The 13,464-nt window shown below is 44.2% G+C and overlaps 2 protein-coding genes across 7 annotated transcripts; both read right to left on the bottom strand.

Moving 5' to 3' along the window:
• Positions 1–9,778, bottom strand: st6galnac6 (ST6 (alpha-N-acetyl-neuraminyl-2,3-beta-galactosyl-1,3)-N-acetylgalactosaminide alpha-2,6-sialyltransferase 6). Of its 3 annotated transcripts, none has more exons than XM_056578087.1 (7): positions 9,691–9,778; positions 7,613–7,691; positions 7,210–7,407; positions 6,517–6,929; positions 6,162–6,269; positions 3,328–3,372; positions 1–1,985 (listed from the first exon to the last, which is right to left on the bottom strand). In XM_056578087.1, exons 2-7 carry the CDS (start codon positions 7,634–7,636, stop codon positions 1,799–1,801), a joined length of 975 nt encoding a protein of 324 aa, XP_056434062.1. In that variant the 5' UTR covers positions 7,637–7,691; positions 9,691–9,778; the 3' UTR covers positions 1–1,798. The 3 variants fall into 3 exon arrangements, with proteins under 3 accessions (XP_056434062.1, XP_056434063.1, XP_056434064.1); XM_056578088.1 differs by having other exon boundaries at positions 7,613–7,687; positions 9,691–9,748; XM_056578089.1 differs by lacking the exon at positions 3,328–3,372 and having other exon boundaries at positions 9,691–9,776.
• Positions 9,779–10,045: 267 nt separating this feature from the next.
• On the bottom strand, positions 10,046–13,277 carry st6galnac4 (ST6 (alpha-N-acetyl-neuraminyl-2,3-beta-galactosyl-1,3)-N-acetylgalactosaminide alpha-2,6-sialyltransferase 4). Of its 4 annotated transcripts, XM_056578093.1 has the most exons (5): positions 13,052–13,277; positions 12,794–12,937; positions 11,765–12,174; positions 11,347–11,454; positions 10,046–11,162 (listed from the first exon to the last, which is right to left on the bottom strand). In XM_056578093.1, the coding sequence occupies exons 1-5, from the start codon at positions 13,061–13,063 to the stop codon at positions 10,976–10,978; spliced, it is 861 nt and encodes a 286-aa protein (XP_056434068.1). In that variant the 5' UTR covers positions 13,064–13,277; the 3' UTR covers positions 10,046–10,975. The 4 variants fall into 4 exon arrangements, with proteins under 4 accessions (XP_056434068.1, XP_056434069.1, XP_056434070.1 ...); XM_056578094.1 differs by lacking the exons at positions 12,794–12,937; positions 13,052–13,277 and adding an exon at positions 12,699–12,750 and having other exon boundaries at positions 10,054–11,162; XM_056578095.1 differs by lacking the exons at positions 12,794–12,937; positions 13,052–13,277 and adding an exon at positions 12,601–12,660 and having other exon boundaries at positions 10,054–11,162.
• Between the last annotated feature and the right edge of the window lie 187 nt (positions 13,278–13,464).

The raw sequence follows: 13,464 nt of genomic DNA, 5'->3' as shown, positions 1-13,464 counted from the left end.
AACACTCGCACAATAAAATAACTAGGTGCTTGGTCATTCATAAATATCTGGATAACACTGGATCTAAGTCTTGCACTCTATCCCCCTGGATTTGTCAGACAATGTCTCTGTATTTACTTTCCTTCTGATGTTTTCCTGAAAGGAGGCCATCTTAATTTCCATGGCAGGACTCCGGCCGAAGATCCTCTCGGCGTTCTCCAGTGGCGCCGTGTAGAGCCAACACCGCCGGCTGGAACCATGGCCATTTGGGGGACTTAGTCGTATTTTTTACATTTAACTTTGTATCTAAATTTTCTACTTCCTATTTTCTGCTGGGGCTTTCGCTGAATTTCGTTTGCCCCCTGATTGCAATGTTATATGGATATATTGTGAAATTCATGTTGGTGTAAGCGATTTTACACAATATCCTATATTATTAATGTTATAGAAAACATACAATGCCATTTCTGTAATGAACAAATAGAACATGGACCGAAAATAAAAACTTTTAAATGCACATGCCTGTTTTAATTGATTAACTCTCTTGCTCTCTCTCTCTCTCAAAATGGAAATTGTTGAAATCCATCTTGCACAAAATTTATTTAGAGATATAAGGCATCTTTCAAGTACAATACATTACCACTAGTCTCCCACATACGGATGGACCTCTCAACATTCTCATGTGAATGTAAGCCCTTAACAAAGACCTTTCAATGTCAAATTCTGCATTGTTGCTTTTTGAATGATTAACCAACTCCTACACGAAGCTTGTCTTATTCCAATGACCACAGTAGATGGGTCTGATGTTAGTTTAGTTACATTCAAAATCTTCTGTATCTGTAAGTGTTGGATCAAAGCCAGTGAGGAAAAACTACAATTTATATTATGTTGCATGTTTTTTTAGCATGCAACAGAAATGTTACAAATGAAGGCTTTGTAAACGGGTATTTGAAGACCATGCTGAACTGTTAATATAATATGTGGCTTGTAGTGGATCCAGTCCAAGGGTCCATCCTCAAAACAATTGGATTGTATACGTTGCTTTTTTAGAGTTTGTACAAATACATGAACACCTTTCTGAGCGATAGTTGTCCTACATGGATTAAAAAAGTACCCCCAATCCAAAAGTTACAGATTTTTGAATCACATTTTAAACACAAATACTAAAGGACAAATTCATTATTTGACGAAATTAAAGAATGCATCAATTTGCTTTTTAGTGGTTTCTGGTTGATGGTGTTTGTTTAGGGTGTTTTCTGATTAGGTTTACATTCAACTTAACTTGATTGCGATCGTCGTACACATTGTAGCTTGTACAGTGGAGTTCTGGTCCAAAGTAGTATCTAGCAGTACTAGACAACAACCGAAATATAGTGTGTATACTGCAGGATAGGCCATGTCTGTTAAGCCAATCCCATTATGTTAGGGGTACGCATAAGGTAAACATGACTTATGCTATACCGCTTATACAGTAAGATACTGGGATGTCAAGTTGAACAAAAATAAACATAAAAAAATATATTGTGTTACTATGTACAAAACACAAATGGCTGTCACATTTCACGGAACCTGAATTTCTATATCATTTCAACTGTAAACAATGCTTAAACATTTCATGGTAATTTGTTGCAACAGGAATCAGTGTTTATAAACTAAACCAAAAACATCATCATATATCTCTGCTAAGAGGTCACGCATATTGAAAGGTCATGGAAACAGGTCAGCCTGGCCGAGGGTGAAATTCCAGGTAATAAACGTATAAATAAGCAACACTGTGCAGTCCCAAGCAACACCAAGAGGTGGTCTTCTTCTGGTGGCTTCACCACTTTGGATGTGTGAAGGTGATGTTGTATTGCTTTGCCCAGCGACCGAACACCTGTTTCTCGGTGATGAAGCGATGGTGGTTGCCCCTGCGGCCCCGTTCGTTCGTTAAGTATGTCACACATTCATCTGGACCCCGTGGCTTGTAGTAGTGGTAGGGCATCTTCTTGGCCCCAATTTTCTTTCTGAAAGGAAAAACACATGATTGTTTAAACCCTAGGCCTATTTATGGATGGGACCCAGGTTGTGGGCTGTTGGTATGCTGCATGGATCTCAGAGCTCATCCATGCCAGTTAGATTAAAGGATAAGCCCTACATGTGAGTCTCTGGGCTCTGCGTGTGTAGCCAGTGGGGATGTTAGGGGTACGGGAGGTAGGACCTTTCTACCTGGCTTTGTCTGATAAAAGTTGGATCCCAACAGGCAGTGGATGGCCTGGGGTCCTCAGCTGGCAGATGTGTGTTGGTTTGTATGAATGGTGAGCTCAGGTAGAGTCAGGTTGAGTAATTGTAATGCTTGCTAGTTTTACATGGCAAACAAGGCATTGAATATTCTTAAAGGATTTGTCCGGTTTGTTGAGACCCCATGTTAATTATCTATGTTGAGATGTAAATCATCCGTGATTCTAGTTTAACTAAACTTCCTCCTTGAATTTGGGCAGTTGGCCATCAATTGACATCCATATGCCCCAAACAAGCATTTCATTACCCACATAAGTGTATCATTGGTGTCCCAACCCAGGTTAGCTCAAACAAAGTGCCCAGGCTAGGTAGCTTTCTCCAATACTGCCTGCCTAGTAGCTGCATAATAGACAGTGGGATAATTCAGAATTCAACAACAATTCAGCAACATTACAACAATTTGCAAGGGTAAGTGTAGAAGGGTGTTTATTCTTAACAGATTTAAGCAGCCAATTCCTTTAAAACCAAATATAATTTGGCTTATTGGTCAAACATGAATTTCAGAATTTCTTAGCAATTTAATTAGAATGTAAATCTTCATTATTTTCTATAATTTGGAAGTGGAGGATAAATGTGCATAAAGTGATGGTAACGTATGGGGTCAGAATTCAAAAATGTATTTTGTGATTTATATATAAATTACTCGCTTCTCACAAATACATTTCAATGCACACACAAATGGATATCGGTATGTTTAAATGTAAAATAAATCCATAACCAAAAATAAGTTTCACAAACACATTTCAGATCCCAGATGTGCCTTGTTTGAAATAAATGTAATATAAATCCATAAATATATTAATTAAAAAAATATTTGCAATTTTCATCAAAAACATATTTGGATGTTGTAACATTTGTATACAAACTGTTAAACTTGAATTAACAAGACGCTTTTCATTTGTGAACTTGTTTGCATTTGTGTGTGAACTGGACTGTATTTATATGTGGATTTTTGAGACTCTCCTGACGTCGCTAGATTCACAAATGCATTTCTTTCAACAAGGAACTCTCTGTAGCCAATCAGATGCCTCCCTCGTTTTCAGCCAATCACATGACTGCAGTTCCAACCTCTGAGTCCAGCCTTCGAGCCTCCCGGTTCCCTCGGTCAAATGTCTATGGGAATAATAACATGGGTTTTTTGAATGATCGTAAAAGTAAAAGCTGCGTCACGTTTTGAGCTACACACTTTTTCCATCTAGTTTTGAATGGGTTTTTGGATTGTCGGTGCTGTCAAAGTAGCAAACGGCACCGACAATGTAAAAAAAAACAGTTACTGCAGTCATGTGATTGGCTGAAAACGACGGAGGCATCTGATTGGCTACAGAGAGTTCCTTGTTGAAAAAATTGCATTTATGAATCCAGCCACGTCAGGGGCCTGTACCACGAAGCTCGCTTAGAGGGTTAGCGAGGCATGTTGAGCTCAAAGCCTGGGTTAGTTGTACCACGAAAGTTGATCTCTTTTAGCGTCGCTGTATCACCATGGTGACTTATGCTTGCAACCAAACCTGGTCGGGAGCAGTTTTTCGGCTTAGTCTAGCCGGAGATCGGCGTGCGCAGCTTCCTAGCCCCTCCTCTGACAATGGCGTCACCATTTGTGGGTGTTCCCGTGGACGTCGGCGCACTTCTCGTACAGGCGTATGGCGACACATTAGTGCCATAATTCACTAATGTGATAAAAGATGCATTCGGGCGTATTATATTATTCCACACGCGTAGATATTAACTGCGAGCGCGCAAATGATCTCTGCGCGCGCGCAAATTACCTTTGCGCGCGCAAAACAGCCTCTCTCGCGCGCAAATTACCTCTGCGCGCGCAAAACAGCCTCTCGCGCGTAACAGCCTCTCGCGAATGATGTTCTGCTCTCGCGCGCAAATTTAGTTTTGGCACTATGGGGGAGGGAACCAAGGCAGGGCGGGCTTTCCTATAATTGGCTGTTTCTGAAGCGCGATATTTGATTGACAGCCCTCCTCACATTCAATTCTGAATTGTACAGTAAATGGCTGAAACGATAGTTACGTATTGTAACTCCAGATTCTATGAGTATAGGCGCAGCCTTTTAAGTGTCGGCCTCACTGTCCTTTAAATAGCTGAAGAAAAGCTGTTCATTGGGAGCAGAACGTCCGCCGGCGCTCGACTATATCTGCAAAATGCGGACGTCGTTGAGGCACGCCGCACGCGGACGTAATTGAGGCCCACGCTGTTGGTGGTCGGGGATTACAAATCTTTCAGTGCTACGGCTCACGCCTAGGGATAACCCAATAGCGATAGCCTTAAAAGGCTGCGCCTATACTCATAGAATCTAGAGTTACAACACGTAACTATCGTTTCAGCCATTTACTGTACAATTCAGAATGGAATGAGAGGAGGGCTGAGGAGGGCTGTCAATCAAATATCGCGCTTCAGAAACGGCCAATCATAGGAAAGCCCGCCCTGCCTTGGTTCCCTCCCCCATAGTGCCAAAACTAAATTTGCGCGCGAGAGCAGAACATCATTCGCGAGAGGCTGTTACGCGCGAGAGGCTGTTTTGCGCACGCAGAGGTAGTTTGCACGCGAGAGAGGCTGTTTTGCGCGCGCAGAGGTAATTTGCGCGCGCGCAGAGATCATTTGCGCGCTCGCAGTTAATATCTACGCGTGTGGAATAATATAATACGCCCGAATGCATCTTTTATCACATTAGTGAATTATGGCACTAATGTGTCGCCATACTTCATGAGAGATACAGATTCTCATCAGAGGGTGTTCGTTATTTGATAGTCCTTTTGGACCTTATGTAGACAATGATTACTGTTGCGCATTGTGTCTCCGTGACAGAGTGCTAGAGTGGAGGTAGCGCGTCAGTCTTGAATTTCTGCGCGGGTTCGACTCCCAAGTGACGCGAATTTATGTGAAGCTTAAAAAGTCCCAATTCTCATGCATATGGAATACTTATTCACTAAAGCTTATGGAATTATATTTTTGTGCTTATTTTGAACTTGAACCCATATTTTCAAGGCAGTGCTGGCACCACATCTATGGGGGTAAAATGCATGATGATAGACCGGCGAATTTGAACCCCGGTCGCTGGCGTTCGGGTCTACTAATCCACTACGCTAAAGCCGCTACCTCTCAGCGGTTGAAAACATGCGATACATTTCTTAAATAGGGTGTATTTAAAGTGAATTCCCCTAAATGATAGAATAAGGCAGGATGGACTTTGCTCATGCATTTTTAAATCATTATCATTCTATTTGGATTAATGGCGAACAATTCTGCATTTGGCATAGTTATTTTATAGACAATATGCAGAATCTTTTCACTTATACGCATATAGACTGCTTGATCTATCGAGATGATAGATCAAGTGAGAAAAATGACGCAAAAAACGCCCCTTTCACGTGAACGCGCACTGAACCTAAAGCGGAAAACCTGGTTCAACTAATTGAATCTAAAGTGAGCTTCGTGGTACCATTTAACTCTGATGCGAGTTGCGGCTCTGTCGAGCCAGGTTTTCCCAAGAAAGCCTGGGTATGTTCAGCGAGGTTCACACACAAATGCAAACAAGTTCACAAATGAAAAGCGTCTTGTAAATTCAAGTTTAACAGTTTGTATATAAATGTAACAACATCCAAATACATTTTGATGAAAATTGCAAATATTTTTTAATTCATATATTTATGGATTTATATTACATTTATTTAAAACAAGGTAAATTTGTGTGTGGATCAGAAATGTGTTTGTGAAACTTATTTTTGTTTATGGATACATTTTACATTTATACATACCGATATCCATTTGTGTGTGCATTGAAATGTATTTGTTAGAAGAGAGTAATTTATATATAAATCACAAAATACAATTGTGAATCCTTCTCTGTGCATTCATTATTAATGACTGAGACTGTTCTGACCCCATAGTAACTCACCCACAGTGACTGGGTGGCACCATCCCATAGACCTTGATGTTATCACACATCTCGATGGCTAACACCATGGTGAACCAGCCGGTGCTCAGCCACGACTGAGACTTCGCCCTAGAGACAAACCATCATTTGATTTACATAATTTAAAGAAACAGCATCAATCTTTCATTAATGATGCGGCAAATAATAATTTGAACATGCAAAAAAAATAATATATATATATTTAAAAAATATAATATACAAATAATATCTATCTATAAATTGCTATTATATGGTTATATAATATACATCAAATGTATTTTGAATGTTCAGTTTATCATAACAAAATGTTATTTATACATCATTTGAAAACCCCAACCTGTCTCGTCCGGTCTCCTTCTGGAACAGGTTATCAAACTTGCGCATCTTGCTGGGCGTGATGGTGAAGAAGGACAGGTTGCCGTGGCTCATGCTCACTCTCTGGATGAGCCGGTACAGCGTCCCCTTGGCGTCCTTCCCGATCTTGGTGGGCGGGCCCCAGAACACGACCACGGGCTCCCCGGCGGTGCGGTTCAGGAACTCGGCGGGCCGGCGGGCCACGCGGAACACGCTGGAGTGGGCCACCACGCGCAGGGTGGTGCGCTGGCCCACGTCGGCCTGGAAGCCCAGGGTGGGCGCGTCGTTCATGCGGATGACACAGTCGCTGGCGTCGATGTCGCGGCCGGCGCGGGCGCCCAGAACGTGGCTGGAGCTGGTGACCAGGGCACAGCTCCGGCAGTGGAGGAGCATGCTCTGGGGAGAAGGGTCCATGGTCAACCGGACTGCACTCATACAGCGCTTTTCTATCCAACAAGTGCTTTACAATATCGCCAAACATTCACCCATTCATGCACACGTTCACACAGCGACGGCGGTGTCCAACATGCAGGGGCGTCGGCCAGCTGGTCAGGAGCAGTGAGGGTGAGGTGCATGCTCAGGGACACCTCCATTATCTCCAAACGGCAGAGTTCATTGGGCCAGACGGTGAGCGCATCGTGAAGCATGTGAATAGCTCAGCACAGTATAGGCCCACCTTGTTTCCGTAGACGGGCACATAGCCCTCTTTCCCAGCCCATTTCTTGAGGTCGGTGGTCTTCACTGTGCGGGGTCGGCCCGCCACGTGGATGGAGCCGTAGATGATGTCGTTTGAACTGTTGGAGCTGTAGAGTATGAGGAGCGTGGTGAGGAGAAAGATGGCTCCGAAGATCACCATCTTATGACTCTGTTGCCCCTGTTATGGGGTAGGCAAACAACAACAACAACAATCAAACCAGTTCGGTGCATCAAATGCCCTACGGCGGTGATGCAAAGCCATGGGAGTTATGGCGCAGGCTGCCGCTGCTACGGGGAAAGACTTTGGTTTGTTGTTTTCTCAGACCTAAACCAAAAATGTGAAAGGGAATGTTATTATTATTCCCCGGGCCCCTTCCTCTTACCTTTTCTATGAGCCGGGGGGCCATCCTTCCTGGTCCAGATGAGCAGCGGGGGGTCGGCTCGGGGTGATTCTCATCCTAACTAAAGTAAAGAACCAAAACAATAACCCTTGCATTTTTAAGAGGTATGGCCACCTGCATGTCTTGTAGGCCTTGACAGGTGTAATCTATGATGAGGAAATGTTTTAATAATCCAACTCTTGGTGCGGAAGGCTGCCCATCCATAAGCAGCCTCCTGCTGCTTCTGAGCAGACGGGGATGGGGAGGGAGGCGATGTGCTGGGGGTCCCGGCACGGCCCAGGGACTGGCCCCTCATCAAGACACACGAGGGCCTGCAGGCTGCAGCGACATGCTGCTTGTGCTACTAAGTTGTATGAGTGACCTGGGCCGGGGGGGGGAGGACCCAGAGGGGGACTGGGCCATTGGCTCTGCAGCGAGGAGCCTCTCTCCCAAAATGCCCCTGTTTGCATTTTGATAGACCTACAACCGATCAGTGCAGACAAACATGTGACACATCAGGGTCAGACATCTTGGTTGTTTATGAAAGGGCGCTCCCATAGGGCGCTCCCATAGGGCCCTCCCATAGGGCCCTCTCATAGGGCGCTCTCATAGGGCGCTCTCATAGGGCGCTCTCATAGGGCCCTCCCATAGGGCGCTCTCATAGGGCGCTCTCATAGGGCCCTCCCATAGGGCCCTCCCATAGGGCGCTCTCATAGGGTGCTCTCATAGGGCCCTCTCATAGGGCCCTCCCATAGGGCCCTCCCATAGGGCGCTCTCATAGGGCGCTCTCATAGGGCCCTCTCATAGGGCCCTCTCATAGGGCCCTCTCATAGGGCGCTCTCATAGGGCCCTCTCATAGGGCCCTCCCATAGGGCGCTCTCATAGGGCCCTCCCATAGGGCCCTCCCATAGGGCCCTCCCATAGGGCCCTCTCATAGGGCCCTCTCATAGGGCCCTCCCATAGGGCCCTCTCATAGGGCGCTCTCATAGGGCGGTCCCATAGGGTGCACCAATCGGGGGCGCTCCTCTGAAGTCATTTTATTAAGACTTCCACATTTAAGATTAAGAGTTGTGATGGGCTGACCCGAGCCAGGTCTGCTGCCGTCTGACAGGAAGAGGCCCAACGTCACCTGACCCGCCGGCTGTGACTCAGAACCATCCGGGAGGTAATATCTGGAAACGGTTTGGTAACTGAGTTACTGTTGGCAGGTGAATGGATGATGTACAGGTATTTGTCTTATCACTGTCAAGGCATCAAGTAGGTCTTTTAGTTCCTTGCTCGAATCTGATTGGTCCGAACAACAACCAACAACTTGAATCCTGGCAAGATTGGATTCTCGCAGGATCGTAATCTCGTGAATCCATCTGCCTTGTGAGATTATGCCATACTCATATGCCAGAGAAAATACAACATGGGCTCGCAGATACGTCTGGTTCCCATGTTAGGAAACACAAGTTTCAAAGGCCACTCTACCTATTGTCCCCCGGCCTTTCAATACAGTAAAATGCTAGTCATTTCTCAAACAGGCTGTGAAAAACAAAAACCTGTTGAGCGATGGATGATGATTGTGGAATAATGGTGTTGCGTAAATAATATTGTATAGGCCTAAAAAGTAGTTTTTAGAAATTGGTATATAAAGGAACAGCTGTAGGCGGGGGTTGTTGATGAATAACAGTGTCAAGATTATCTTGTTCCCTGGCAACCCATCCAAAAATAATAATTTGCGCAAAGAATCCTGCAAAAAATGTTGCGTGTTGCGCACTTTCTGCGCTCGTCTTGTCCGTACACCAAAACACGCCCTCGATACGCAGGCTAATATATGAAATGTAACCGAGTCTTCATATAGTCCATAGAACAACATACGTTTGAATGGTTTCCGCATCGGCTTGGTAGATTCCATGTATTATATATCTATCTATCTATCTATCTAAATATTCCGTTATGTAGGCCTATTCCAGCTGTTCATACAGGCCCACCTTTAAACAGCCCATCACAATCGCTCCATCACACAGTTGATTTCGCAAAAGATCTTTTTTTTTTTTACAAAATTTTAGTAATTAGACCTACTGCGAAAGACTTACCCTATTCAGGTTTCATGGGTCCATGATCTCTGGATTATTCACGTCTGATCCGTCTCTCCCCCATTTCCTACACCGCAGGGGACTTCTGACGTCATCAACCCCTTCGTCACTGCGGTCTATGTTCCAAGGATTGGATACGGTTTTATTATTATAAATTACTCAATGGTATAGCAAGTGTTTCAGGTGCATGTGTTCCAGTTTTGACAAGTGTTAAAATAATAAATATGTAGCCTTGGAATTAATTTAAACTACGTCATTGTGTGATAAGCGTTTATCATATGGTACAGCCTGTATTTTAATTAACGGTAGCCTACTGCCAATATGATCATTGAGAACAAAAAAATAATTACATCAGTAGTTACATTTTATTGTATTCCGTTTAATACATTACAGTGTGTAACAATTCAGTCGTGTATGCAATGTTTAAAAAATAAGTATAATCCGAAAATGATGATAATACATTACAGGCTATATTTTCATAACCTGCATTATAATTGATGAATTATAACGGTTCCATAGAAGGCACCAAGGAATCATCTCCTTAAGTAAAACAGTAGATAACTCACAAAACAGTTAAAAAAAAAATCACAAACTAGGAAACCTGTACTATATAGTGTTCTAAAATGGACAGCTCCAGTCGTATAGTGCCTTGAATGATTAAAAAATATAAATCATTTTTTACCACTGCAAATGGCTGGTATGTTGTCCTATATCATGTATGAAGTGGCAGAGCAATACAGTTACAAACAGACTAAAACAATGGACATTGTAAGAAGGTGCCTCTTGATGATGTCCAGCACATCAACAGTATTGTGTAGTATTTTACTTAGCTGAGGCTAAATTCACAGAATAATATCGCCACAGTAGGTAAAGCGCAATTTTTTCTTTGGAGTACGACTTCAACATCAACATCAACAAAAGAAAATCATTAACAGAATCAGTAGATTCCAGAATCCAGAATTGAAGAAAATGGCTCTGCAGGAGATAAAGGAGAAAGGCATTCTGGGTAACATGGGGAAATACACTGCAGCAGATCAGAAAGAAGCCCGACAGGGCTCTAATGAAGTGATACATTAGACTACTACGTTATACTATTAGAAAAACCTGATGGTAAACCCTGAAATGATAAGTGCATTCATGTTTTATAACACTATCAAAATTCTCATTTAAGCCTGTTTACCTAGTAACACTTATGCAAATAATGACCAACAGGATGTGTAGACGGTAAACTAGACAACCACAGGGCCCAGGCCCACTGGAGCGGACCCCTCTTTTCCGTCCTGAGCTAGTGGCTCCAGGATGGATGCTTGAAGGTGATTCTGTGGCGCCTGGCCCACTGAGCATAGATGGCCTTCTCGGTGATGAAGCGATGCCCCCCGCGCCGCGCGTGCTCGTGGTATCTGTACATCCTGCACTCAGCCACGTGGCGTCGCTCGAAGTAGTGGTACGGAACAACACTGTTGTTGGTGCGGCTATCGGAAGGCAGAGGTTTCAGGATTTACATCGCAAGGTCTGGATACGCATGTTCACGTCTCAAAGTTTCAAACCCCCTGCTCATACGATGCCCCGCTACACGTGACCCTATAGGAGTTCTCATCTAAGTTGACATGACAGAGTGAAAGGTATTTCAGGACATGCGATTGAAATGATTCTGACCTGCAGTAGTTTTTGTCGACCATCCCATAGACATGGATGCTCTCACACACGTCCATGGCCAGTATCATGGTGAAGAACCCAGTGCTGAGGAACGACCCTGTCTTCATTCTGAAGGAGAAGAAAACCAAAAAAAAAGTATGCATATATGTATAGATATATGTATGTTGCACACACACACACACACACACACACACACACACACACACACACACACACACACACACACACACACACACACACACACACACACACACACACACACACACACACACACACACACACAGCATTTTATCCAAAGTGTCACAATAGTGTGAGTGCAGACATTCCTTGGGGGGTCCAACCCTTAACCCCGGCAGAACAAATTCCACGATAGACAGGGCCACGATAATATCAAGATAAACTGTCTCTCTGGCTTTACCTATTTTTCCCTGTTTCGTTTTCAAACACTTGATCGCAATACTGAATCCTCTCTTTGGTGAGGGTGTAGATTCCGAGGCCTTGGTGCTCCCGGGCCGTCTTCAGCAGGGCGTTGAACACGCGCCCCTTGCCGTCTTGCCTCATGTGACGCTCAGGACCCCAGAACACGTAGGTGGTGCCCATGGAGCTTCTGAGGAGCTGGTTCTGTTCTCTCAGCAGCAGGGGGACACTTGTGTGCGACACCACCCGCACAGTGGTGCGATTCCCCACGTCCTTCTCGTACCCCCGTGTGGGGGCCGTGTTCATGCGGAACACACAGGCAGCGCGGTCGATCTCCTCTCCGACGCCCGCCCCAAGCATCTGCCCCGAGCTGGACACCAGGGCGCACACGCTGCAGCGCATCTCCAGGAACTAAAGGAGCAGAGGGAGAGAGAGACGAGAGCAGAGGGTATGCTGTGATAACCCTACATCATATAAAGGTCATGCAAAAACCTACAGTATTGATGTAAATATAATATGAATAAAATGAAATAAGAAATCCTTTTTTAATTGTATATTAAACAAGTTGCCACCTATGATGTGTGCACTTTCAAATCTAGGCTGTTTTGCAAGAATAGTGACTGTGGCTGGAGGTTAATGGTCCGAAATCATTGCCTTAGAAAGGTCAATGTGACCTACAACCATGTTTGTAGTCGGACACCAACAACTATTATGTAGCCTTGGCACTACACCAGGGGTGCCTGAACTCTTTGAACCAGGATCCACTATAATTGCCAGGTCCCAGTCTACCCAGATATCAAAGTCCAAATAGGGAGCTGTGTTTATTGGCTAACATACGTTGCCAGATTGACAACATATCTGCCAGCCTCTTCATCTGTTGCGCTGGCATTCACCGTCACAATGCCGCCTGCTTGCTACACACACACTTTACGCACGTGCCCAAATCACCGATGCATGTCGCCAACAGTGGGCGCTGGTCAAATCCAGGTGTGCACATGGGACGGTGGGGCGAGTGAAGGAGAGAGCTCACCTGGTTCCTCCCGGCAGGGTGGACCCGGACGTACCCTCTGAGGCCAGTGTTGGGCAGAGAGGCCGGGACATGGGACTGAAGCACATGTCCACCCCACAGTAACAGAAGCAGGCTGAGGCTGACCACACCAACCCAGCAGCTCTTCTAAGGAATCAAATCATAAACCACAATAATCGATTTAGGAGTAACGGACGGATTTGATTCGTCATTAATCCGACATTTCCTCTGATGAAAATGAGTCATGGAACACATTCTTACCAGATATTTCATATCATAGCTTGTCTCCTATCTTACAGTTTTATGATCATAGCAGACCTCTGATCGGCTGAGTTTCACATCATCAAGAAATTAATCCATGTTCCCCTTTCATGGAACAGCTTATTAGACACTGAAATGTGATTATTATTCTTATTAACATATTTATAAATGTTTACAACCACTCCATTAAAACCTCCCGCACATCGCTGACACTGTCAAATACCTCCGTCGGGAAAACATTTTAAATCTGTAGTTCCTAACAGAAAAAAATCATGTTTTTTCTTGTATAACTTCAATAAATTACATCAAGGATGAGGACTATAAAGCAAATGTGACATATGATTAATGTGTAATAATTATTTGCAATAAAAAAATGTGTAAGGACGTTTTAAGTATGTTTCACTAAATATCAG

The sequence above is a fragment of the Gadus chalcogrammus genome, chromosome 19, assembly GCF_026213295.1.
Source record: "Gadus chalcogrammus isolate NIFS_2021 chromosome 19, NIFS_Gcha_1.0, whole genome shotgun sequence".
NCBI classification, from domain to species: Eukaryota; Metazoa; Chordata; class Actinopteri; order Gadiformes; family Gadidae; genus Gadus; species Gadus chalcogrammus.
The sequence above is the reverse complement of the archived record's forward strand: the minus strand, read 5'-3'. Positions and strand labels throughout refer to the sequence as shown.

Bases quoted from the DNA above. Each gene is read 5' to 3' on its own strand.
- st6galnac6 (XM_056578087.1), bottom strand. From the start codon at position 7,636: ATGGCCCCCCGGCTCATAGAAAAG. The intron at 6,930-7,209 runs GTGGGCCTATAC...CCTTCTCCCCAG, and splicing joins TGCCCGTCTACGGAAACAAG to AGCATGCTCCTCCACTGCCG. The intron at 1,986-3,327 runs GTTGGAACTGCA...TTTTCCTTTCAG, and splicing joins CTCGAAGGCTGGACTCAGAG to AAAGAAAATTGGGGCCAAGA.
- st6galnac4 (XM_056578093.1), bottom strand. The intron at 11,455-11,764 runs GTAAAGCCAGAG...CTTCTCCTTCAG, and splicing joins AACGAAACAGGGAAAAATAG to AATGAAGACAGGGTCGTTCC. The intron at 11,163-11,346 runs GTCAGAATCATT...GCCTTCCGATAG, and splicing joins GTCGACAAAAACTACTGCAG to CCGCACCAACAACAGTGTTG.